The sequence below is a fragment of the Peromyscus californicus genome, unplaced genomic scaffold, assembly GCF_007827085.1.
Source record: "Peromyscus californicus insignis strain IS unplaced genomic scaffold, ASM782708v3 Scaffold_22__1_contigs__length_63687245, whole genome shotgun sequence".
NCBI classification, from domain to species: Eukaryota; Metazoa; Chordata; class Mammalia; order Rodentia; family Cricetidae; genus Peromyscus; species Peromyscus californicus.
The window spans coordinates 13173844-13201570 of NW_026294525.1; the positions used below are offsets into that span (position 1 = coordinate 13173844).

The 27727-nt window shown below is 41.8% G+C and overlaps 1 protein-coding gene and 1 long non-coding RNA gene across 5 annotated transcripts in view; one reads left to right on the forward strand and one right to left on the reverse strand.

Moving 5' to 3' along the window:
* Positions 1-4865: 4865 nt before the first annotated feature.
* The window catches only part of Ipcef1 (interaction protein for cytohesin exchange factors 1), an 84833-nt gene continuing 61971 nt past the window's right edge, over positions 4866-27727 (forward strand). Inside the window, exons 1-3 of one of the 4 annotated variants that reach the window (XM_052750923.1) lie at positions 4866-4900; positions 20914-20953; positions 21709-21878. In XM_052750923.1, coding sequence (XP_052606883.1) covers positions 4883-4900; positions 20914-20953; positions 21709-21878 — 228 coding nt within the window. In that variant the 5' untranslated portion in view covers positions 4866-4882. Of the gene's footprint in view, positions 4901-20913; positions 20954-21035; positions 21229-21271; positions 21357-21708; positions 21879-22470; positions 22630-27727 lie in introns of those variants that run through there. The other 3 variants (XM_052750922.1, XM_052750925.1, XM_052750924.1) reach the window with 3 other exon arrangements.
* LOC128118368 (uncharacterized) lies at positions 8992-21782 on the reverse strand. The gene is made up of 2 exons (XR_008221176.1): positions 21688-21782; positions 8992-9308 (listed from the first exon to the last, which is right to left on the reverse strand). It is a non-coding gene; the product is annotated as an uncharacterized LOC128118368 (long non-coding RNA).

Below are 27727 nucleotides of genomic sequence, written 5' to 3' on the forward strand. Positions count from 1 at the left end.
CAGTCCTTAAAATTTCCTGCTTCACTGAAAGCTATAACAGAGACTCTAGATCTGTGGGCTGAAGATAATGCCTCAATGTTACAGAGAAACTTTGGACGACTGCTCAGGCAGCTAGATGTCTCTGTCATTTCTAGAATTATGAAAGTTGCTTGCAATACACTTCCTGTTTACTCAGATAATATTATATCCTTCTGGGGTCTTTGATGGAGTTGAAGACTAAATCATTATAATTATAATCTTCCTTAGTCATGATAAAAGATAAATTAGATATAAAACTTTAGACTCACAAAAATAGGATAGTATTTTCTTTAATTTTGCAAAAAACAAATAGACTAGATATTGTAACTGTAATTCTTGCTTGATAACTGTTTTGTTATATATAATTTTACTATGTTAAAGTTAAAATCATCCTTTTTGATTAGACAGAAAAGGGGAAGTGCTGTGGGATGTCTTTCTGTATGTTGTGAATAGTGTGGCTCCCATTGGATAATAAATAAAGCTGTTTTGGCCTATGGCAAGAAAGCTTACAGTCAGATGGGAAATTGAAGCAGAGATACAGAAAAGGAAGGCAGGGTCGCGAGAGATGCCAGCCACCACCCAAGGAGCAATGAGATGCCAGCAGACCAGTATTGCCATGGCCACGTGGCAATATATAGATTAATAGGAATGAGTTGAGTTAAGTTATAAGAGATTCATCCTGACTGCAGGGCCAAGCAGGACCCAGAGAAATTTCTGTCTACAATGGTCTCCTTCCTTAAGTCCCCAGGCCTGGTCTTCTACTAGAATGGCCTTGTTGTATCAAAGAGAAAGAGTCAGTGTGTTGAGTAGGGAGGGTGGGGAATGATGCCCAGGTAAAGGCATCCTTTCAGTGAGGAGCGTTGAAAGGAGTAGAAATATGCAGGATCAATATATTCTTCGTTGTCTAAGGCAGTTCTAATGCTGTGTCTCCCATAAAAGCCATCATTGAGAGGAAGCAGGAGGTGCAGGAGGATGGAGATTCCATCCTTGTCTTCCATGCCCTCCCACCATTTCTAGACTTGTTTTGTTTCTAGAAATCTGATTGAAGAACAGTCTCAGAATCCAATGGAATGAAGTCTTTTGAGGGTGTGGCCTATAAGTTCAAGAAAGCCTTTGAAGACTGTCTTCTAGACTGTGTCTATCAGGTTAGGCAGCAGGGTACAAAAAAGACTGGGTCTTGGCCATTGCATTTAATAGGCTCTTTATCAACTTAGGGTACAGGAATACCCACAGAATAATGGCATAACACTGTGGCCATCATGAACAATGCTCTGTGGGGAACATGGAGTGGCCAGGATAGAACTTGTGGTAGGGTATAGTGATGCAATTTTGTAATCTCAGCTACTCAGGAGGCTGAGTCAGGAGGATCAAGGTTAGCATGGAATATAGAGTGAGTTTTAGGACAAACCAGTAATTTAGTGAAATCCTGTATGTTAGGGGAGAAAGGGAGGGAAGGAAGGAGAGAGAGAGAGAGAGAGAGAGAGAGAGAGAGAGAGAGAGAGAGAGAGAGAGAGAGAGAGAGAGAGCTGACTTTGAATGAATAGGAAGTCTAGATTCAACTTCAGATACATCTTTTCCCATCAGTTGCCTGAATTTCCTTATCTGAAAAGGGAGTAATAATAGTATTTTTAAAATAAGAAGCTCTGATAATTATATGGCCCAGCACAGAAAAATTACCAGTGAGTTTGATGCATAGCACATATTTAAGAAACATAAGAAAGTAGGTGGCTGTATTATGATAAAGAAGAGGTCAGTTAGCTTTCAGGATAAGTAAGGACAGCTTTCAAAGGATTGTATTATATATTATAAAACAGTTTACACAGTTGACCATTAATACATTCTTTCTTAAGTGATGAATATATTTTACAATACAAGGATTTATGAGATTTTATTATGTGTTAGGTCATGCCTTCAGCCTTATGAAGACCTGTCATCATTTAATTTTTATCCAGCCCCAAGAACGAAATATGAATTATGTAACTGCGTCTCACAGATGGGTGTTCTGAGGCCTCAAATCAGCGACTTACCCGAGATTTCATACAGTCAGCAAGTTGCCAAACTGCATTCACTTCTATTTTAGCCTAGTCCAAAATATCCACTCTTAACTTCTACGTTATTTTTTCCTCTTCACCTAAAAGTGCTGCTGACTTCAAACTATCTTTGTCTTATGATGCATTTTCTCAATCAATGGATGCTAAAAACATGTCGCCTTAGTCAATAAAATATTCATAGGAGTCTCTCCCAACATTATTATTTTACACATAAAATCTTATTATAGAAAATAAACCAAGGTGATAAAAATAAACGATTGGCTATTCCAGTTCCCATGGATAATCACTGTAGGCACATTTTTTTTTTTTTCTGGGACTATATTCAGACTTATTTTCTCTCAGTATATTGATGTTTGGGTGGCTCTGTATAAAGCTGAGTAAATATCTTTAAAGATTTATTTTTATTTATTTGCATGTGGAGTGGTGGGTGGCGTATGTGTGTGCTTGCTTGCAGGGTCCATGGAGGGCTTCAGATTGCCTAGAGCTGGAGGATCAGATGGTTGTGAATCTGCCCTCCATGGGTGTTGGGAAACGAACTTGGGTCCTCTGAAAGAGCTGCAAGCATTCTTAACCACTGGTCCATCTCTCCTTCCTCTAAAGTCATATTTTTCTTGCATTAAATAATGGAATTATCACACACACGCACACACACACACACAAAAAAAACTTATTGTAAAGACACAATCTGACTACAAAGCCTTTAATTTCTAACTTGCTTCTATTAAGGGTAAGCTGTTTGAATTTTCCTTAACTCTTGTTACTTTATTATTTTCTTATCAGTGTGTAGTAAATGCATAGAAAATTTCTCTAGTTTGTGACTTTTGATGTGAATACATTGAAAGTTATGCACTTAAAATGTCGGCCTTTTTATTGTGTTTCCTTTGTATTTTCATAAATAAATTTTCATAAATAGCCTGCGATCTTTCTCCCTCGGCCTCCAGAGTGCTGGGACTACAGGCATTGAAGTACGACTGGTAATAACTCTCTATATATTTCAAGCCATCAGGTGGTGGCATACTCCTTTAATCCCAGCACGCAAGAGCCTGAGGTGGAGGCAATTGTATCTCTGTGAGTTTGAGGCCAGCCTGGTCTACAAAGCGAGTTCCAGGATAGCCAAGGCTACACAGAGAAACCCTTTCTTGAAAAACCAAAACCAAACCAACCAACCAAACAAACAAAAATCCAAATTTATTTCAACCTATGTTTTAATTAGCAATATATTGCAAAACTCTTCCTACTAGGTATTGTAGTGCTGAGGATACTTAATGTCACACAGCAAAGGTTCAGCGAGTCTCAGTTGTTACACAATTACCATTATCAGGGCCGTTTTCTCAAACAGCCCTCCAGCACAGCTGTAATGGCAATCTTCTTCCAGCCCTCCCCTTCCTCCAAAGTCGGCTTTCCCTGCTTAACCTTAAGTGGAATTGTATTGTTTTATTTTGTGCTTATTTTAGCACTAATGTTTAAGGATAGGTCGTTTGAATTTTCCTTCACTCTTGTTACTTTTTATTTTACTTTCTTATTGGTGTGTAGTAAATGCATAGAAAATTTCTCTAGTTTGTGACTTTTGATGTGAATACATTGAAAACTATGCATTTAAAATGTCGGCCTTTTTATTGTGTTTCTTTTGTATTTTTATAAATAAATGTTTCATTTGCATCTATGTAAGTATGACATTGTTTGACATTGAAAAGTAATATCATCCTGCATCAGGCATGTAGTATGTGTGTATCTGTGCTTCATGGTGGCTTTATTCACAATAACTAAGACATGGAACCAGGTTAGGTAACTATCAACAGACAAATGCATAAACAAAGCATGGTGAATATACACAATGAAATTTTATTCAAAAATAAAGAAAAATGATACTATGATGTCTGTAGACAAAAATAAGTGCAGCTAGACCTGGAGAGAGAAAATGCTTGCCACAAAAGTATGACAACCCCAGTTCAATCCTCAGAACCCATATGAATGCCCCAGGTGTGGGGGCATGTGCTTGTAACCCCAGTGCTAGAGAGGCAGAGACTGGGCCCAGGTAAAGCATTTTAAAAACAAGATATAATGGCATATTTGCATAAGCGTACCCAAATGAAACCTATTACCTTGTTAACAACAAATTAAAGAATTAAAGATAGAGATTGCAAAAAAAAAAGTGGTGTCTGTCTTTAAATTTGGGGGACCTGTGTGGTAAGAGATCAAGTCAATAGGAATGGATCTGAGCCGGTGTCACTGGGCAGGTTAAGAAGTGATCTACTTTCAGGCGTTCCAGTGACTTCCTTTTGCTTTCATTTGCTTTTCTCCAAGCCACAGGGTATCTTTTTTTTTCAGGTAACCCACTACAAAGCAGGCACAAAAAAGGGCTCCTCTTGGTATTGTAGCTGGGACTTTCTGAGGGGGTTGGTTGCCTTTATGAGATCTGATTATAGCAGTGGTCAAATAATTCCACCTTGCCCACATGTCCACATTGTTCTTCACTAAGAGCAAAACATTTTCCTGTCTCCAAAAACCCCCAAACCCCACATGTAACAAAGCGTATACGTCATATGTGTCATGTTCATTACCTTGAAAATACTAACAATGTTTAGATAAAACTGGTGTGTTTTATGAATTCAGTGTTAAGACATTGATTTACTGATGTTGAGATAAAAACACCAATTAATGAATTGTTTTTGTTGTGAAGTTTTCCCATCATAACGTCAATCCCTCCTCCCTCTACATAAAGAGGGACATGTTTTTATGAGTAGTATAAACCTCCACTTAACTGACACTCTTTTTCTTTTCCAGCTTGTGTTTCTGGCAGCCTGACTTGAATTATGGCCACTGAAGGCAATGTAAGTACCAGTGTGAGTTCCCCTTAGCACACCCCAGGCTTTAGATATTTCCAGTCTGATGAATAAGTAAAATAACAGACAAGTTGATTTTAAGTCCCCCTTTGTCCTCCATTTCATTAACTTCAGTGGAATCAAATGACCCTGTTATCAAGTTGCAAGTCTTATGGCTTCGAAGTGTTTAAAACCTCTGGCTATTCAGAGATCAAAGAGTATAACCATGTACGGAACAAAAATCCTCCCTGTGTTCTAAGAAGACAATAACTATGATATTGTGAAACCTCTTACAGGACAATTTATATTAATAATTGCATTGCAATTGTGGATTCCTTAAAAAAATATAGCTGTTGGTTAGCCTGAAATAGATGAGTACACTGAGCAAGTGTATTATTTGTATGGGTAAACTTAACAGGGAAAAAATGAGAAAGTTGGTCACAGGGCTGCAGCGTTTGGAATAGGAGAGGATGTGGCGTGGCATGGGGCTGTAGGTTATGTATCTTTTGGCGCATCTAATGACCTCACGATAGATGCAGAAGTGATGTACAGGTGCTGGATCCACAGCTCAGTTGGTGGAGCCCTTGCCTAGGTTCAAATCCAAGCATCACATAAACTGGGCATTGTGGTGCACATCTGTAACCTCAGCACTCAGGAGGTGGAGGCAGGAGGGTAAGAAATTCAAGGTACATGGTGAGTTCCAGGTGAGCCTGGGTTGTATGTAACTCTGCTTGAAAAAAAAAAAAAAAAAGAAGACTTTTCAGAAGAAGGAAGCATTGACTTACTTGGTACCAAATTGGGCACATGAGTGTGGTTTCCTGATGCAAATTGGACAGCAGGTGTCAAGGCAAGTTGGAGCAGTAGCCATGGGGGAAGGAGTTTCCTGGACAGCTCCTGGAAAGTGCATCTCCCTAAAAGGCAGGGCGTCTGGTAAATTCTCTTTATGGCTTCCTGATCACTTTGCATCCCAGGCCTACAACAGTTGAGCATACTTTAATTCTGTTCTAATTCTAAATTGTAGGAAAAGCTTGTCAGTCATAAGAGACAGTGGAAACTTGGACAGACAGGGTAGGAAACTAAAAAAAAACGAAAGCACAGAGTACAGTCAGATGTGCAGAGTCGCCATTTAAGATGAAGGCATGCGAGAGGCAGTCACGTGCACACCATGGATGGGTGGTTTTGACGTCAGAAATGTGAATTGTCGCAGTGAAGGTAATGAGATAAGAGGGAGGAGAATAAGTAGAGTGCTAATGGAAGATTTTTGCCAGAAGTTGAAAGAGCATGAGATACACAGGATATTACCAAAAAGCTTCTACAGTCAAGGATAAAAGGAAACAAGTATCATAGGTGTGTAGAGGAAGAGTCAGGAGGTCAGAGCAGCCAAATTTCATGAAAATTTAAAATTGTAGTTACATTTTTAGTGTGTGTGTGTGTGTGTGTGTGGTGTGTGTGTGTATACATATGTGCATGTTTGTGTAGGTACACACGTGCTGGTGGGTCAGAGGACAGCTTGATGACATTGGTTCTCTCCATCCATTTTGTGGGTTCTGGGGACAGAATTCAGATCAGCAGACTTTGCTGCAAGCGCGTCGACTGGCTGTGCCGTCCTTCGGCACTTCAATGCTCTTCCACTCTTGAATTTATTTATTCATACGTGTGAATAGGCCCACAATCCAAGGTGTGTGTGTGTGTGGCAGCCAGTAGACAGCTTGCTCGAGTTGGTCCTCTCCTTCAACCATGTGGGTCCTGGAGACTGGTGATTACGGTTGGAGACAACTGTGCTTAGCTGCTGAGCCGTCCTTCCAGACCTCAAAGTTCATGAAAATGTAGAAATGTGTGTGCTTATAGGCATAGGTATATGTGTCATATGGACAGAGAAATGGAAAAACAAAACAACCCCCCCCCCAAAAAAAAAAAAAAAACAGTGTTGCCAGGGCCTTGAATGATGATAACATGATCCTGGCATTACTTCAATTTTTCCACTGAAAGGATGTAGTTTTCTAACTGAGAGAAATTAACTTTTCTGTGTGTAGAGGAGTGGAAAGTTAAGGTAACATCAGTGCGTCTAACACTGAAATATTCACAGAATTTGAGAAAGAAGAAAAAAAAAACATCGCATGTTCTCTCTCATGCATGAACCCTTGCTCATGAGGTTTATATGTATTTGTGGGTGTAAGTGTGGCTCTAGGCCTCGAGGTTAGAAATGAAAAAGGAAAAGGTATTGAAGAAGGGGAGGTTGGTAAGACATACAGGACAGAAAGGGAGGTAGGAAGTGGAAGAGTTCAAAGTGGGAAGGGGGTGGGGAGCAGCGAGCACAGAGGAATGCAACCAGAAATATATTTTGTTTGAAAGCGCCATAATGAAACTTCATTGTGTATGCTAATTAAAAAATAAAAAAAAATATCTATTTCATATGCACTCAGGATCTATTATCTGTTGGGGTCTGTGTTAGGTAAGAACTGGAGATTTAATTGACTTCAGATAATGTGGTCGTTTGAATGAAAATGGCCCCCACAGGCTCATAGGGAGTGGTGTTATTTGAAAAGATTAAATCATGTGGCCTTGTTGTATTGGTGTGGCCTCCTTGGAGGAAATGTGTCACTAGGGGTGGGGTGGGGTGGGGGGTGGGCTTGGAGGTTTCAGAATTTCAAGCCCAGACTCAGTGGCTGGAGCTCTCACTTTTCCTGTTGCCTGCCAGCCCAGATGTAGACTTCTCAGCTACCTCCCCAGCACCGTGTCTGTCTGCATGCTTTCATGCTTCCTGCCGTGATGATAATGGACAGAACCTCTGACGCTGTAAGCCAGCTCCAATGAAGTATTTTCCTTTATAAAAAGTTGCCATGGTCATGGTGTCTCTCCACAGCAATAGAAACCCTAACTAAGACAGATAAATTAAGATGGTCACATCTTTGGAAAATAATTCTCAGGGATTAGAAGAAAATCGCTGATGGGATTACCAGAGGTGTGACCCCTGTCCTGGAGCCATCATCATGGTAGCATGTGACCCACTTCGCTTGGTCCTGGGCACCAGTGAATTCTGTTCTTGAGTGGAGACTGGCTATTTATGGAATTTCTCATTCCCTGAGCCCCGCTGCGCTCCAGCTTCCCTCAGCCCAGCAACCTCTCTGGCTCTATTTTCCTCTCATTCTCTCACGGCTATCGGCACTGGGAGGCTCTATTAACACGGCTCTAAAGCATTTCTCCCAGCAGCTCTTTGGCTTTGACCCTCCTTTATTTTTCCATTCAGAAAATTAGCTCAATTTTCTGCCGTCTTTTCTTCCCTAAGTCAGATGGGGCAGAGGAGACCTATTTTTGTCCCACTCATTTCACAAGGTTTATTTGACACATTTGACCTAATCACATCCCGGATTACACTTCATTTCCCCTAAACTAATGTTTGCTGAGCTTCACGAGCCGAGCACTCTGCCTGTGGCTCACTGTCTCACACAGTAAAAGAAGATAGATGCTCCCCAGCCAGACGGTTCATCATCGGGACGTGCATGATAAACAGTGCCCACAACTTCAAACAAGATTTAAGTATTGGAAATTTGGTTATGTGTAGCATTACTCATTTTGGCTCAGCTGGGTTGTTTGTAACCTGGCAGTGTTCTGTTTCCTCTTCAAGAAAAGAGTGGAATTGTTAAAGCTGGGGTTAGACCTTGAAATAATCAACTCACCAAATGCTGAGACTCGTCCCTCTTGGTACCACCCCTTCTGCAGAGGGATACTTGCTCTTCCCTCTTCTCATCGGGCTTTCCCCTGGACACCTCTTCTCCCAGTCCACCAGCCACCTACGACGTACTAGAGTGGCTTTTCTTTATTCTTTTTTCTAACATAATCTTTTTATTGATTATTTGGGAGTTTCACATAATGCACCCCGAGCATTTTTACTTCCCAGGTTTATAACCCCCAACCCTTGTGATTTCCCTTGAAGAAAAGAAAAACAAATAAAAAAAATACCAAGTCCAATTTGTGTTGTCCATGTGCTCACTGGAGCATGGTCAGACTCTCAGAGGCCAGCCCCTTAAAGAGAACTGAATTCTTCCCCATCCCCACCCCCAAAGCCATCAACTGTAAAGAGCTACACTTGAGGACCCCTGTCACAATTTTTAAGAGTTTTCTTTAATGGCTTCTTGTCTAGACTGTTTCCTTTTTGGGAGGTGGTGGTGGTGGCCTGTATTGTCACCCAAGTCCATGTTGATGTCTGTGGCCTGTACTAGTGCTAAGGGCTGTGATGGTGTCCATGGATCTTGCTGTGGCCGACATCCATATTGATGTCTTTGGTCTGTACTGCTGCCACAGACCATGCTGAGGTCCACAGTCCGTGCTGATAGTGGAGGTCATGTGGATGTCCGTGGTCTATGCTGTCACCAGAAACTATGTGGAAGTCCAGTCCATGATTTGTGCTGCCGCTGACCTGAAAGGGCAAGGGAGCTTCTTTGGCAGTGGTATTGATGACTATAGACTCACAGTTGAGAATGAGAGACAGAGTGGGTTTTCTTATAGGCAGTTCTCATGGTGTCGCTTAATTGCTTACGTCGGCTTGGTGGCTACCCATTGGACTTCCTGTAAACCTGATAGTTTAAAACACGATATTCAAGGCCCTGTGTAACATGGCTTGGCCACTCAAGGTGGTTGTCTGTCACTCTGTGCTGACGCTCACTGGGTCAGTCATGCCTATACTGTTGTATCACATCCTCTTAGGCCTATTTTTCAAGCAGTTGATGTGATCAGCTCACAGGCTGCCTTCCTTGACGGCACACTTCTGGTGAACTCTCCTTCTGTGCTTCTGTTACACCCTATTTGAGCATTCACCTAAAGACCTCATTATCCTTGATTCATTGTGTACCCCATCTCTATTCCTTTCCATCTTTCAACTCTCTGCTCCCCTTTCTTTCTGTGTGTGTGTGTGTGTGTGTGTGTGTGTGTGTGTGTGTGTGTGTGTGTGTATGTATGTGTGAGTGTGCGTGTGCGTGTGTGTGTGTGTGTGTGTGTGTGTGTGTGTGTGTGTGTGTGTGTGCCTGTGGAGATCAGAGGCCAAGATCAGGTGTCTTACTCAATTGCACTACTCCTTACTTTTTGAGACAGGGCCTCTCATTGGAAACTCCTGATTTGGCTAGAGTGGCTTGTAAGCCCAGAAGACCCTTCTATCTCCACGCCCCTGGCTTATGATCACAGATGTGTGTCACCATGTCTGACTTTTTTACATGGGTGCTGGGGATCAAGCTCAGATCCCCATGCTTGTGTGGTGAACACTTTGCCAACTGAACCATCTTCCCAGCCTCTAGTCATCTCTTCCATGCTTGGCTGGAAGCTGTCTGAGAGCATGGTTGGCAATGAGTATCTGGTCCTTGGCAATGAATACTTTTCTGGTAAGTGATTAGTGAATAACTGAGAGCCACAGTTTATAGATAGTTGTCTGAGAAAAATGATTAAGGATCTGGGTCATTGCTTCTTGGGAGATGTCTAAGAATCCATATATGTATTCCTTGGCATCCATACAGCATCAACCAACCAACCAACCAACCAACCAACCAGCCAACCAACCAACCAACCAGCCAGCCAACCAACCAACCAACCAACCAACCAACCAACCAACCAACCAACAAATCGATCTAGCATATATTATTCTTTAAGACTTAACTAGAAATTCTCTGGTTTTGCATAATTTTAGTGGCATTTTTTTTTTATGTGAGAATGGAAAGCAATCACACTTAGATATATCAGGTTCATAGGGAACAGGGCAGGCCCAATGCCTTTACTCCTGTTCATGGCTGTTTTACCTAAGACTCCAAAACAGTCTTGCTTTTGGAGATGGCTCTTGGAGAAGAAACACTAAGATTAACTCAGTTCAAAGCTGTCTGACTGTGCTTTCTAAAGAATTATTTTAAATGTCATTCCTTCACTGAATAGTGCCAGAGGACAACAGGTCAGGTAAACGGTTTCCCCAGAAACCAAGTCTAAAGTCATGCCTCCCTTGTTCCCGTGGTCATTTACGTGTGACACTGTGGTTGTGTTCCTTTGTTCCCGTGGTCTTTATGTCTGGCACTGTGGTTGTGTTCCTCGACGCTGTCTGGACTCAGCTGTGGGGTGAGTGGGGTGCTCATCTCCTCTGATCCTTCCTGTGCTGGCTTCACAGGAGGCTCTGTTTTGGCCCACTACTCATAAGGCACTTATTGCCTAGTGTGTATGTGATGATGGCAGTCAGTATCTTAGACTCCTGTCTTTAGGACACCGATGCGACCCTTCCTTTCTCTGGGCTGTGGTATGAGGCCCAGGGATGTGGTAGTAGTTTTGGCAAAGTAAGGAGTTTAGTTTCACAGGTCGGATCATGTGAAAGGATGTGAAACCAAATTGGCAGTTTTGTGTTGTTGGGGACATCAGCATGAACCCACACTGAAGTGATGTAGCCAGTGCTGCTCTACATGATTCTATCCCCCATATCAGGCCCTGGAGACTGGGTCACACATCTACTCCCACAGAGCTTCAATTAGGAAGGCTCCCTGGGCCACTAGGGGTAGGTTCCTGGGTAGGGTGGGAGGTGCTTGCTACTTACCCCTGGAAAACATCTGTTCCTATGGCATCTGTCACAGGAGACTGTCTTGGCTTCCAGAGTCTCAGCACTTAGATTGGACAGTTGAGATATGTTGAAAAGGGCACTGTGATTTTTGAGAAGGTAGTGTGTTAGGTAAAGCTAGAGGTGTGCTTAGCACATGTCTAATTTTACTTTCAAGGAAAAATTGAGACCACCCTCCAGGTGGGCTGAAGTTTAGTGCCAGTTAATCTCAGGGGAGTTTTTACCCTATAAATGTACCAGTTTCGGAGCAATAAATGCACTGGGGTAACTTTTAGATTGCCTAACATCACTAATCCCCCTTTCCAGTGGAAGCATTTTGCAGTCCAGAGTAATCCAGCAGCAGGACCCTTTCCAGATGTTTGTCAACTCACCCCGTGGCAGGAACATAGGAATGCATCCTTCTTACTACAGCCATCAAAGGAAGCAAAAAATAGATACAAGATATGGTGTTTTGATTAGTTTGTGTCAGACACAATATGTCTGAGCATAATACATCTACAAGAGTGTTGGTTCTGTCTTGAAGTCTTGGCCAGAGGCACAGCCTGACTGCCAGGAGCCATTTACGAGCTGAAGTATTTTTAGTAGGGCCATCGTGGTATGTTACTGAGGCTGTCCAAGGTCTGCACTGTAGGTGGTGAGATTGGGTATGATGTACTGTTAGTTTCAGATCGAGCAAAGTAAGAGTTGGACGAAGGCAGCAGTAGCAGAACAGCATACAGATGGGAGATTAAACAGACACTGGGAGGCAACCCGGCCAGGGCAGTGATGGAGCACATGTGTGGGATGGGGAAAAGGCCATAGAAATGACTCACAGTTCTGGGTTGAACCTTGGGTAGGCAGTGTTACTATAACGTGCATCCCTGTGAACCACACAGAGTAAAAAAACATTTAAATCATGATACCCCTTTCAGAGGCATCAGTAGTAGCACATGCCAACAAGATTGGAGACTGAAGCAAAGCAACACACAGACAAACAAAAGGCTTGGTCTGACCCCCTAGCTATAAGTGATCTCTGTTCACCACAGTGGTGAGGTTCCTCATCTGTGAAACAGGGCAGAACAGGACATGCTTTGAAGGACCTTGGGAGGTCACATATAGCAGTCATTCTAATGACTACAAATAAAGAGGACTGAGCGAAGTTAAGATCCATACAAGAGCTAATTAACCACCTTCCGAAGCCAGAGAAGTCTTCATGTAGAAGTGGCACTTGACAGGGTCTCAAAGGATTAGCTTACCCAGGGGAAGCATTGGGGAAGGGAAGGCATTTACAGAGTTGAGTTGCTAAAGTGCCTGAGACTTCTGCAGGATAGAGGGAAAATCAAGGTTTAGGAGAGAAAGCAGGTATTTGGTGGTATTATGACCAGAAAAGGCACTAGGTTGACCTTTCAATTGTAATTTTAAGATAGATTACTGTAAATGAAGTATGTGACCTCCATTCAAGCATGTGGCTGTGAGTTCACACTTAGCAACGCTCTAGTTTTCTTCGAGCAAATATCAATGATTGACAAAGAGAAAGAGAAAGACAAGAAGTTATGGTTAGAGTCGAAGGCTTGCTAAACAGCTTTAAAAAAAAATCAAACCTGAAAGGCAGTAGGTATGACTGAAGCCAAAGGTTCGATGGGTACCCGGTTGGTGATCTGAAAAGTGTTTGGGTTCTATGGCAGGGTCAGAGGGGGAGGAAAATAGTAAATATGGGAGAAGTGAGGTTCATTCGCTGGTGGCAGTGGCAAACAGGGGCTCCCTGTGTATGAGAGGGCTCTGGATAGAAGAAAAGAGATCACAAGTGGCCATCGTAGGGAGGAAGGAAATGCAGGCAGGCTCGAAACCAGGAAGTAAAGAGGACTGTCAACGGGATGAGTGTTAGATATGCAAGATTCCTAACCAGGATTTCAAGTGATTGTACGGCTAGCTTTCATTAAGGAGAGGTAATCTGAAATCACCAGAGAGGAAGGAGAGAGATGGAGACAGAAAGGAGGAGAAGGGGAGAGAGGAATTTTATAATATATATATATATATATATATATATATATATATATATATATATATATTTTAGTGGATACTATGTGTGTATCCTCTCTGCCACATTCACATGCTGAAGTCCCAATCCAATTCAAGATGGGATGCTGTTAAGAGATGTATTGAAAGGTCATAGGTCATGAGGGTTGTGCCCTTATCAGCCCTTATCTGAGAAAGATGAATTTCTTATTGGCCATGTGAGGATATATTAAGATCATAGCTGTCTGCAAGTCAGGAAGAGGTCATCACCATTGTTAGCAACTTGACCTTACCCATCCCAGCTTCTAGAACCAAAATGATATTTTGTTTTATTTTTTTAAGTTATGCAGTCTGTGGTTTTCTGTTATACCATCCAATCCGACTAAGAAAAATTTCAAAACACATTAAAAATAATGCAAAAAAGATAGGCTATACAATAAAAAAACAGGAGATATCATTTTGAGTTAAGAATTCCTCCCTCCCTTCCCTCTTTCCTTCTTTCCTTCCTTCCTTCCTTCCTTCCTTCTTTTTTTTTTTAATTTTTGAGACAGTTTCTCTGTAGACTAGATTAGCCTCAAACTCACAGAGATCTGCCTGCCTCTGCCTCCCGAGTGTTGAGATTGAAGGCGTGTGCCACCACCACCCAGTGAGTTAAGACTTTTAAACTCTAATGGACAAATGAAGGATGGGGTTCTAAGAATCTTTTTTTTTAAATTTTTTCTTTTTTTTTTTTTTTCCGAGACAGGGTTTCTCTGTGTAGTTTTGGTGCCTGTCCTGGATCTCGCTCTGTAGACCAGGCTGGCTTTGAATTCACAGGGATCCACCTGGCTCTGCCTCCTGAGTGCTGGGATTAAAGTATGCACCACCACCACCCAGCTTTTTTTTGCCTCTGCCTCCCGAGTGCTGGGATCAAAGGTGTGTGCAACCACACTGGATTTATTTCTCTTTAATAAATGAATTCTGTTTTAGAATTTTCTTTTCTTCTTTTCTTTTTAAAAAATATTTATTTATTTATTATGTATAAAGTTCTCTGCCTGCATGTATGCCTGTAAGCCAGAAGAGGGCACCAGATTTCTCTTGTGGTTGCTGGGAATTGAACTCAGGACCTCTGGAAGAACAACCAGTGCTCTTAACCATTGAGCCATCTCTCCAGCCCAGAACCTTTTTAAAAAATATTTTGGAGTCTTTCAAAAACCTTGATCCAAATGGAAAAGTATAAATGGCTCTTGAAATTTTTAGTAATATTTAAAAAAGAAGATATCATTCTTGAAATAGAAAGCTCAATATGTGAGATAAAAATCAATATTGAATTCCATCCCCCCCACCGTGTGTGTGTGTGTGTGTGTGTGTGTGTGTGTGTGTGTGTGTGTGTGTGTGTATGTGCGCACACACGTGCATGTGTGCATGTGTGTGTCAACCTTGACTGTTAGTTCTCAGGAGCTGTCTAGGGTCTCCCACTGACCTGAAGCTCACCAAGTGGACTTGCCTCATTATTAACAAGCCTCAGATATCTTTCTGTCTCCCTCTCCGCGTGGCTGAGATTATAGGCACATGCTGCCATGCCAGAGTTTTACATGGGTGGTGGCCATCAAGCTGAGGGCCCCAGGCTTATGAAGTAAGCACTTCATAGCCAGAGTTCTCTCCTCAACCAAACATTGGACACTTGCTACCAAACCCGACAATCAGAGTTTCATCCCTGGAATCCACACAGTGGAGGAGAAACCTGACTCCTGCAAATTGTCCTCATTTACACACACACACACACACACACACACACACACACACTAAATAAATAAATAAATAAATAAATAAATAAATAAATAAATAAATAAATACATAAACAAACATAATAAAAAGTTAAAAAAATTGCATGTTTCATGAGGGGATTGTAAATGGACACTCTGAAAGCAATTTGAAAATAACTAAACACTTGACAATACACATATCCTATTACTATGCAATTCTAGTTCAGATTAATAGCAAACCCAGAGTAACATGCATACAATATATATGCATACATTTACACAGTTGTTAATTGCCAATTTATAGCTGTATAAATTAGCACAAACTGTTAAAACATAAAAGCTCATTATTAAAAAAATGGATAAAGAAATCACAGAACACTTATTCATCATCACACTGAAAATGAGCTATTGCTACATGCAATAACATGGAAAAAAGATCAAAAGTCAAGTAGTGGAGAATGTCCACATTAGGGCTATGGTTTAGCTGTCACAGTTACTAAGATGGATGTGGGAATGAAAACATGCTCAGGTTGGAGGACTGAGGGGAAAGTAGATGAGGGGAGGAACCTGGAGAGGTGGCAGTATTTATACTTGATTTTCTTAAGAATTTCAAAAATAAGAAAAGGAGGAAGAAGAACATGATGTTCAATAATTCAGAGTATGGTGTCGCTGAAGCATCTCATACCGACCTGTCAATTTGCTGTCAAGTGTGCATCATTCACTGAGTACAAGGAGTTTAAGCAGAAAGTGTGGTTTGAGAGAGAGAGAGAGAGCATGTAGCTTTATCCACCCCGACCTTGAGCCCACCTGGTACTGCCATGTCTCCTCTTCAATGCTATGTATACTTCCTTAGTTCCCACTCATCCCAGAACCTGCTGGAACTTGTCTTGTGGCCCCCAACAGTATTAGGACTATGTAGTCAAGATTTCTGTGATGGTCTAAATCTAAAATGTCCCACACAGACTTGTGTGCTCGAACACATGGTCCCCAGGTGGTCACAGTCCCCTTGAGACACAAGATCTACCCACTGTAAAGTAGGTCACCAGGGGTGAACCCTGAGGGTGATAGCCAGCTTCCCGACCTGGATCTTGGTTTCCTGGCCTGAAGCGACAGTCTCGAGCTCCAGCTGCCCAGGACCTAGCTGCTGCATTGTCTGTTCTGTGTCATGGTGTATTTCCTGAAATGGTGGGAGTCCCCAACTCCTCCCCTTAAGGTATTCTCAGCGGGTATTTTGTCACAGTGATGAGAAAAACAATACTACAGAAAAGCTCTAATAAACTATTCCCTTTAAAGAATGAGAATTAGGTGGCTCGGGCAAACTTTCCTTTGGAGTCTCTCCCTCACTTTCATGATACTCTCCTCCTGATTTTGATTCTGGCTATCCCTGTTCAGATAGCTCAGGGGACTTCTTTACTGCTTTACTGTTTATGTGTTGGTCTTCCTTCAGATTCTTATCCCTAGCCTTTGCTGTTCTATAGCTTTTCCAGGAGATCATACACAAGCTCAAAGTCCCACTACCTATCTCTATTATTCACTACCAGAGAGAGATTTTTATTCCGTATTTCATTACTGCATAATGTTTAAGTGGTTAGTATTCTGAAAAAGTTAAGCAAAGTTTAAGTGCATTTCCACAGGTAAATTTTTACTAACCAAATGCCTTACAATTCCTTTTAAAAAATTGAGTTTAGTTTTCCAACAATATAGAAGGACACTAGTGGAAACGTCAGTTATTTGTGGGGAATCCGAAACTCAGAGATTTTTATTACTTATCAATGGTAGTTTATACTGCTAGGCATGTGAGGAATGTACCACAGAAAGTGATAGATGCTGCAAGCCAGTGTTCATGCAAATGAAAAACCATTTGTCTACTTTGATGGTTAGCTTTAATTGTCAACTTAATACAATCTAGAATTATCTGGGAAGAGAATCTCAATCAGGGATTGTTTTCTTTGGGCTGGCCTGGAGCATGTATGTGGGAGATTGCCTTAAGTCAATTGATGTTAAAAAACCCAGCCCACTGTGGGCAACACTATTCTGTTGGCAGGGGTTCCTGAGCTGTGTAAGAGTGAGCTGAGCACAAGGAAGTAAGTGAGCATGTCTGCATTTATTTATTTCTACTCTTGACTGTGGATGTGACGTGACCAGCTGCTTCAAGTTCCCGCAATCGTGACTTCCTCCACAGTGATGACTTAAAGTCGAATGACAAGTTAACATAAACCCTTCTCTCTGAAGTTGCCTTTTGCCATGGTGTTTTACCACAGCAACAGTAATGAACCCAGAGTGTCTACATATCACTATATAATGTTTGCTAAAGACCAGCATCACTGAACATGCTTGTGTGTATGCGTGTATATGTGCGGAGATGTATATGTGGAGGTCAGAGGTCTACCTTAGGTATTATTCCTCCAGAACAATGCATCTTGTTATTTGAGTCTTTCATTGGCCTGAAACTCGCTGAGTAGGCTAGTCTGTCTGTCTGTCTGGCAAGTTCCAGGGATCTGCCTGTCTCTGCCTCCCTAATGCTGACATTATAAACACGCCACCATACCTGGCTCTTTAACACAATTTCTAGGCACCTAACTGATGTCCTCATGCTGTGCAGCAAACACTTTACCGACTGAGCCATCTACTCGGCCCTCAAATGAAACATTTGAGCCATCTTTCCAAGGCCAGAGGAAAAGTACACTTTTCTTCAATTAAAAACTATGCATATATTTTCAATGAGAATTTCCTTCAAATTTTAGATCTATTTTAGGGAAAATTTAGATTTTTAGAAAAAGTCATCAGTTTTTCTCTGTAACATCCAAACAGGAAGAAAGTAAGTTGGGAGGAATGTCTTATTTAACTCTAAATGTCTGTGACAGTTGGAATCGTCTCACAGAACGCTCAAGCGGCTGTTAATGTTTTCACCTCCCCGGTGAGAAAGCCACATGAAGGTCTTGAAACTGACTAGTTCATGGGTTCCACTTCCTGTTATGAGGGGGAAAAATGTGTCTTAGACTCAGTAGAGTTCTCAAAGGTTGTTTTCACTCCTTTCCGTAGAACACTTGGGGTTTCAAAGGCGCGTATATCAAGCGAAACCGAAACACTCGGTAATTTGTTTTTTTCTCTAATGTGAAGCCCGTTTCTGGCCAGGGGAAAACACTGAGCAGTTAGTAAGTTTGCTTGATTGGGGGGACTATCAGAATAGGCTTGAATCCCAAGGAGCTTGCTTGGAGCGATGGAACACTTTGCCGGGGTGGGATGGGGCTGTGTTGACCTGATGTGGACTCTTAACTCTCAACCCAGGCTAGGGGCAAGAATCCAGCTGTAGATCTAAGGCTGGTCTTGGGAGAAATGAAGACACATTTTGATTTGGGGATTTCCCTGGAAACCACTGTAGGCTTGATGACGGAGCTGAAGAGCTAGCAGGGTCACTGGGAGCCAACAAGCTATGACTGGAGACACCCAGTTCCCTGTTCCATGGGTGAGAAGTCAAGGAATGAAAGTCACCTCTGTACTTCCCTTCCCTGACTCCACAGCTGCCCCCTGGGCATTGCCTCCTATTTTCTTACTCTTCTTTTTCTTTTTTTTTAAGCTTCTGTTGTTGTTTGATGTAGTTTCATCTTGTTTACCTGGGGCTCCAGCCTTCTAGGAATAAGCTTGGATACATACCCCTGCTTTCTCTGCTGCTCTCAGTCACTTCATTTGCTCCTGGGGGTCCCAGATTTCCCAAACCTTACTGACTATCAAACTTTTACTCTCACTGTCCTTAGCCCCAGCTCTCATTTTGGACAATATTACATAATCAGTAGATGCTAATGGGGTTTACTGATCTCAGGATACTGCCATAAATAAAAAAGAAACAAAGAAAGCCCAGAGACCAAGGAATAGTAGGGATCTTAGGCCAAGAAGTTGGCAGTGTGGGAAATATTAGGGAAAGGGAGGGGAGATGAGCCCCTTAACATGATAATATACTTAGACTTAATTAGCATGCCAAGGTTAACACACGTTGAGTTTGCTTAAATATTGTCCTCAAAGAGATCAATCAATGATCTAAGGGAAGAAAGGATGTTCATAAAATAAAAAGCCAGTTCAGGATTGCACTCGTTTTGTATCCCTGAAGAAACACGATTTAACCTTAACTCCATCCTCCCTGCTGAGGGAAACACAAGTCACGCTTATGCTAAAATGATGAGTCTTATTTATTGTGTTTGCTTATCTTTGCATATCTCCATGATACACTCATATGGGATTATTCACAAAAACACGATTTTTAGTTATCAGAATATTTTCACAGATAAATCTTGGCAGATCTTGAGATTTATGGGATTAGAACTCATATCACACACACACACACACACACACATACACACACACACACACACACACACACACACACACACACACACACTTATATCTGTGTTGTTCCATAGTCCATTCTGCCCTGAGTCATGTGAGACTCCTCCTGTCTCAAACTCTTGAGTATTTCTGGGAACTATCTTGATTTTACAAATGAGGAAATAGGCTTAGAGTGAGCTTCCTTGGGTAATATAGCTCCTTGTTAATTCTGGGCTTGTGGCTTTATCTTCCCTTGCCAAACATACAACAGCATCACATGCACCATTCATCAGTAGCTGGAGATGTGCACTACTAGCTAGATGCATCTGGAGTACCACCAAATTCATGAGATTACCTACCAACTTCTACAGCTACTTTTAAGTTTAAATGTCGAATAATAACTCTGCTTGTTAATAAAAGTGAAAATTATCTAAACCTGAAGAATTTCAGCTTAGATGCTGTAGAAAAAAAATGAAAAAATTTTAAAGTTAAAGTTTTCTGTAATATTTATACACACACACATACACACACACACATACACACACACACAGAGACAGAGAGACAGAGAGAGAGACAGACAGACACATTTGCAAACATATTTTTTCCTTGGGTTTCCCAGTTTTGTTTGGAATCCAATTTCACACTACTTGGTGAAAATGTGTTGTGGAAAATGTGTGTATTTTATATAAATTGTCATGTCTGATTTGAATATTTGAATATTTATCTTCTATAAAACATGTGAGAAATATTCAGAGATAAAGATAGAGTAAGATATGTAAATTTGGCTGTGAATAAGAAATTCCAGATCAGGAGGCTTTAGAGTCCCTGAGGTCACACAAGAAGAGAAAAGGAATTTCTTTCCCAAGGCTATTTGATTCCTGTGCTGTAGGTAGAACCCTGTGTATTAGCAGGAAATTAGTCTGAGGTGAGCATTTAACAGCTTGAGATGGAAACAATTATTCTCCGGTTTTCTTTAAATAATCAATATTATTTAGAAATCAAGAGAGGAAAGAGATGTCTCTTCTCTCACAAGAAATGTGTAGGTAAAGTATTTCATGATTTTCTAAAAGTTCTTCAAGCCCGGCTCCCCCACTAACCCAAGTAGTAGAGAGAGTTGCTTGTGGGAGGAAACAGGAAGCATTACAGATAAATGCCCTGTTACCTTTTTCCAGGTTCAGCTCAATGTACATCGATTCTAATTAGCACATTTTGTGCCTCAGCTCGTAGCTCCCCTTGAGCTCTGCTTGGAGAGTTTCTTTCTTTCTTTCTTTTTTTTTAGAATCCACCCCGCTCATAAACACTGCCGCCCCCTCCCTCCTTCTCTCTTTACAAATGTTACAACACAATCAGAAATTGCCTCTTTTCTTTCCTTCCTGCATTTCCAGCAGGTTCCCCTGCGTCAGAAGCCGAGGAAGAAAACTCAAGGTAATTAGATCCCTTTTGTTCCTTTATCCCTTTCTTGTGTGTGTGTGGATTTTTTTTTTCCCTCTTTCTCCTGGATGCCTTCTTGGGCAGGGGATCAGATTCTTGTGTGTCTGAGTTTAATATCAGGAGATGGATGGCAGATTAAATTTTGGGCTTGCTTTTGGACTGATTTTAAGAAAGGATGACACGCTGTTCATTCGGACCTGCTGTCCCTCATGCTTTGTCCACAGAGCTTAGAGAGCTGGCACTGAGTCAGGAAGTCCCTGGGGTCCTAGGTGGGCTTTAACCCTTCTGTGTGTGTTGCGTAACTGCCACTGTTACTGTGGGAAGGACCCATGTGTCTGCCACAATGTGCCTGCCAGCTCCGAGAGTCTACGTTTTCAACTTAATCTTTTTGACTAAGGTTTTCAGACCCATGCTTGCATAGAAGTCTCACTGCCTCTTTGCCCGGGTTTTCTAGGCACCGAATGAATGTTTAAAAATAGAACAGATGCATGGATCTCTCTCTCTCTCTCTCTCTCTCTCTCTCTCTCTCTCTCTCTCTCTCTCCACCCATCCATCCTTCTCTTTCTTTCTTTCTTTCTTTCTTTCTTTCTTTCTTTCTTTCTTTCTTTCTTTCTTTCTTTCTTTTTTTACATTCACTTTGTATGAATGAAAACATCTAACTAACCCTTGCCGTACAAACAACTGAAAGTTGCCTTTTATCTTGTCACCTGAGTCCGGGTCACACTCACCTGTTCGTATAACTGTTGCAGGATTTTTCACCATGAGTCGGAGGAGGATATCCTGCAAAGATCTGGGCCACGCTGACTGCCAGGGTTGGCTGTACAAGAAAAAGGAAAAGGGGACTTTCCTAAGCACCAAATGGAAAAAGTTCTGGGTGGTGCTGAAGGGGTCATCGCTCTACTGGTATAGCAATCAAATGGTGAGTGGTCCCTCCCTCCTCCTGCCCCAGCCTGTTTACCAAAAAGTGGTTTCTAGAGTACAGAGCAGGTAATCCCAGTGGGGAAAGTTGATTCTGATCTCCGGGAGTTGGAGCATAGCAAAGCAGCAGATTTGATAGAGGACTCATTTCTGCTCCAGGAACTATGTAGGTTAGTGAGCTGTGCCGCTGGGAGGAGAAGCCATCTGGCTTTACTATTCTGATTGGAGAGGAAGGGAAAGGGATCCCAATTATATCCTTGCTTAAGGAGGGAGCCGTTTGGTTCTACTGATGTTATTATTCTGTGGGGTCCTAATGGTTCCAGCATCTGTCTGGATATTGTTTGCCGTGGGAACTTTGCATTGCGAAGGTGCTGTTAAAAAGGGACTCAGCATTGGCCTCTGCTAAGAGCACAAATCCATGGGTTCAGAGACACAGTATCCAACCCTTCTCCCACTGTCTCCTCCTGGTCTTTGCGAGGTGGGTTGGTTTAGGATTGCTCATCCCTATGCCAGCCTTGTGTAGGGACTGGTGACGTTGGTCCATGATGATATTAAATAAGTGCTGTGAAAACAATGCTCACAGAGGTAGTCGCAGAATTTGTCCTTTGATGGCCACACACTACTGTGGTCAGCTTCATGGTTTGACTGTTGAAAAAGAGCTGGAAAGGAAGTTATTGTGTTTGTCTTTTGTGACTGGAGATATCTCGAGAGGGACATCAGTGTTGTTGAAAATAATCTGCAGAGCTTTGCAGGTAGATATTTTGTTGCTGACCCCGGGGAAATGGGAATCCACTGCAGGTTTGGGAAGAACTGGGGTCTCTTTGTGATTCAAGAAGACCAATAGAGAAGGCTTGTTTACTCATTTAAAGGAACAGTACTAACTTAAGCCAACCTGGGACTTAAACACAGCTTCCTTCTTAAGGGGAATTAAGGTTGATATAAGTATTTCATGTTTTCTGTTATTTTATTTTTAATTTTTAAATTGTATTTATTTATTAGTGTGTGTGTGTGTGTGTGTGTGTGTGTGTGTGTGTGTGTGTGTGTGTGTTGGGTATAGACGTGTCACCACTCATGTGTGGATGTCAGAGGACAATTTACAAGAGGCAGTTGTTTCTTTCCACCATGTGGGTCCCTTGGTTCTAACTCAAGTGGTCAGCCGTGGCAACCAGCTGAGCCATGTCTCCAGCATTCATTTCCTAATTTTTTAGGCTATGGCATTTTGGTCGTTATCACAAGTAATTGTCACTTGCATCTTTCTTAAGATGAGCTGATCTGAGTTACCCTATAAACAGCCCCGAGGGATTTCTTGAGCCTGTAGGACAGATTGAGTGTTGTTGGAACATGATGCATCTATGGGCTAGAACAGGGCTCAGGATTAAGCGGTTAATTCATCTCATCATTTGGCGAGAAGGCACTGTCCCTTTCTTAGTAGAATGTGAAAGAAGTCCTCCCCGGAGCCATCCAATTGCAACTTGGCTCATTTGGCTTCCCCAGCTTCTGTTTCTCTTAGGAGAGTGGCTCCAGTACTTTTAGGCATCAGACCTTCCTAATTTTAGGCATCAGGAATCTCACCCTTCTGCATGGAGCAACCGTGTTGGCTTGGACTAGAGAGAGGAAAAGATGGAATCTTAGATGCCTATGGGCTCCCCATCCCTGTGTGCTTTCATCGGACGCAGAAAGCAAGCTTCAGGATGCTGGCCCTGTGTTTTAGAACATTCAATTAGCAGCATCAGTTTGAGAATAAGCTTGGTTGTCCAGGGAAGTGGAGGGGGTTATTCATGGTATACAAAAGGAAGAGTCTTCCATGGAGGACTTCTCAAGTTCTTTTGTTTTCTCTTTCCCATCCTTGTTCCTGACATCTTAATTGTATATTTGTTGTGGGTAGACCTCAATGAAGATTTAATTACCAGTCATATTCCTGCTGTCTGTGTTAATACCAACTGCGAAGTAACAGTCAAACACGCCCTCACAGAAAATATGCGCTTACTGTCTCTACTTTAAGAATTTAGATTTAATAGCTAAGGCACTTAAAAGTTGACTGATTTCTTCTCCTTTCTCAGTTCCTTATACTTCTTGGAGGGCCATCCCTGTTCTTTGTGACTTTGCATATAGCAGGATAGCCTATCCCATGGAACATCTGCCATATGCCAAGGAATGTTCTAGGTACTCCGCACACAGGCTCTTACCTATTCTTCAGAACAACCTCTAGCTGGCTATATTGGCAGAGGCTTATCATCTTAGCTACTCAGGAGGATGAGGCAGGAGGATTGCAAGTTCAAAGCCTGCCTGGGCTATAGAGTGAGTTAAAGGATAGTCTTGTCAACTTGGTAAGTCACTGTCTCAAAATGAAAAAGAAACAGAAAAAGGTTGGGGATATAGCTCGGTGGTAGAGTGCTTGCCTAACATAAGTGAGGTCCAGGGTTCAATCTCTGCAGGGAGATAGAGACAGAGACATAGGCAGAGACAGACAGAGATACAGAGTCTCAGACCTCTAAGGCATGCTTTAAAAGTTGGTAAGATTAAGACCCAGTGTAAACTGCCCAAGTCATGTGTGAAGGAAGTGGACAAAAAGTGCTTCCTGTCCAGGCCTCTTTGATTTCTAAGTGCATACTGATGATGACATGTTACCCTGAATCTTCCTGGGGAACCAGATAAATGATATCATTATGTTGCCTTGTTTCCAGAAAGAGGCTGAGAGAACATCTCTAGAAGTGGCAATTCTGCTGTGAACATATGAGCTATCCTATTAGACCCCTTTGCCCATCCCTGTTGCTGTCAGTATTGCCCAAGAACTTTGCCATCCTCTCCTCTGTGCTTGTCTGTTGGTACCCAGCCATCAGCGAATGGCTCACCTCCTTTCTGCTCACATTGCTTCTCCCAACACCACTACCCAGACCTCCTTAGGAAAGATTTTCACATAGCATTTCATTGGTTTGGAGTGTGTCAGAGCATGTGTAGCTTTACACCACTTCTTACAACACCACATATAAGCCACAAAAATCTCAGCTAGTGAAAAAAAAAACTGGAATTACACTCTACCCTCACTTTCCTGTGCCCTTAGGGTAAAGTTCAAACCCACTCCCTGGCTCAAGGTATCACCTTAACTGGTACCCTTTCTTCCTTCTTAGTACTTCCAGTCTTAACCCAGCCTAAGCCTTAGCGATGGAACTTTTGATTCCTATTGATGTGTTCCGGGTCTATGTACACCTTTATCTATAGAGAGTCCCTGCTCAGAAACGCTTGTCTCTGTTCCCAGAAGCCTTTCTCCTGCCCAGGATCATCTAGCCTATCCCTCTTCTTAAGAGTCCCATTTTAATTTGATACACACCTTCTATGTGTACTTACCATATCTTCTGACCTGAACTTAGCTACTCCATCTTCTTCCTTTTGTATTATTTTATAATCATTTGATTGTCACACATATCCTTCTTTGTGAATGTGTGTCAGACTCCCATCTTTCATAATTGATCATTATGTCTACATAGCAAGATCCTGGGCTTATATCTTTAGTACTTAAGTGTCTGGTGTTTAATAAGTACTTGATTAATATTTGTTGATTTCTCAAGTAAGTGGGACTGAGGAATCACTGATGCTTGCTTTGCCTAGGGGGTTCTGAGAAATGAGATCTCATTCAAGTATTTTTCTTGACAGGAAATAATTTCCCAGGAATGGGATTTCCACTTCTATGTTTAAAAAATACAATTAAATTTGGGGTTTACTAGAAAGGATCCCCATACAGTAATATATCCCACAAAACTATTCCAATTCTTGCTTAACACCTTCTTTGAAGCTTTCAGGAGTAGAAGATGGGGGTAGGGTGAACATCTGAGTCAGAGGTCTAATGCAAACAAAGGCGGGATAGTGTGAGTGGAACCACCACAGTACTGTAGACATGACGTCTAATTTTCATATAACCACCCAACATTGATTTTATTACTCCTATTCTTCAAGTTAGTTTACTGAAAGCCAAGAGCTGAAGGAACAGGCTCAGAGCCTCTGAAAAAGTCAATGGCAGAGTTGGGATTAACACAGATATTCCAACCCCAGAGCCAGGATCTTTTCTGTAGACCATGTGACTCTTCCATTGACAGGTGACCTGGGCCTAGTCAATAGGGAACTCAGACACACTGTTCACAAATAGGTAGGACTACCAGAGAGGCAGGGGCTAAAGAAGATTCCATACTGGCAGGGAAACAGGTGAGTGATAATAGGAACATAGCATCAGTCAACTGTGAAGGAGTGCATGGCCAGAAATCCGGTTAGGAGATGGTCAGAAAATGCAAGCTTTCAGATGCAGCTCCTAGGACTGGCATCCTAGCCGTGAGAACTGGAACGTGCCATGCCCATGAAAAGGAGCATCGCATAGAGAATATGGGACATATCCGGGACATAGTTGCTGAGGCTAAAATGAAACTGATCTCTAAGTCATAGTGCCTGGGAAAATAACATGAAAATTGAGAAAGAATTTGTGGGTAAAATATAGAATTTGATGTCCGTTCATTGTTGGCGACATACTTGGTTTATTTTTGTCTTATCCATGATTTGTCTAAAATTACTGGAGACTTGAGGGGGTTTGTTGCGTAAATGAACTGGTATTGATGTTATTTGTGTTGCTGCTGCAGCAAGAGTTCAGGAGAGCTGTGGGGCTGCTGGGTAAACCATCTGACCCTGTTTCATGGAAATTTCAGGTCAGCCCATGCCTTCTGCAGGGCAGTGTCTGGCTTAACACGCACCTTGCAGCGTTCTCAGTCCCTTGAGGCTCCCACTTGTCTGTGCAAATGTGGCTGTGTTTCCCCTCATTGTCAACATAGTTGCACAACGATGCATCGTGGGAACTGTGTCACGTGTGAACCAAACGTGGCTTTCAGAGGAGCTTAGATGTGGAAGGTGCTTTTCTTGGAAGCAGTTTGACGAGAATCTTTTCTATTCAAGCTTTAATCAGTTGGTAGAGCAGAACTGACCCTTCCAGAAAATCTTACTTGAAAGCCAGAATTTCTCTATTTATAAGAGAACTGTCTTAAATGTTTTGCCAAATATGAGAGCCTTTCTTTCAGTGAAAGAAAGACAAAGGATGGTTAGTTTCTCCCTGTAAAGAAGGCATCTTCCTGGCCTTCAGTACTGTACCTTTCATGAGTAATCTGCTGTAAGCATAAATTTTGAGAAAATATCTGAGGGAATTTGCCATAGGCTGGGAATTTTTTTTCTTTTCACTGACACACGCTTTACTTACGTGGCTTATTTAATTTTTTTTATTATTTATTATTGCGTGCATGTGAATGCATGGTGTGCATGTGTGCGTTTAGGCTGGGATGCATACCACAGGAGGCATGTGGAAGCTAGAGGACAGCTGTGTGCCACTGGTTCTCTCCTTCTCCTTTTATATAAGCTCCAGGGTTTGAACTCAAGTTACCAGGATTTTGTGGCAAACACCTATACTGGCTGAGCCATCTTCTCGGACCATTTGTGTAATTTAAACTGTCTCTTTAAAATACAGAGTATACATCAATATTTTTGGGGAAATCATTTAATTTTAATTTTATGCTACTTATCAATGAGTCATATAAAATTTTCTCATATCTTCACTGACAAGATTTCATTACAATGAGAATTATAGATGTCTAATATACCAGAACTCTGTATTACTTTCTTAACTGAAATCCCATTTCTGAGTGCATCTCAAAGAAAACTCCAGTGTTTTGAAGCGTTTCTACAGTGAAGAAAAGTAAAAGTTAGTGACATGAAACTGGTGAATTTTATACCAGCCTAGAATTTGTGTTAGAGCAGAGCAGAGGTGTTGACAGTCTGTAAAGGTGATGTAAGACATGCTAGTGACCAGGTGATCTCACAATG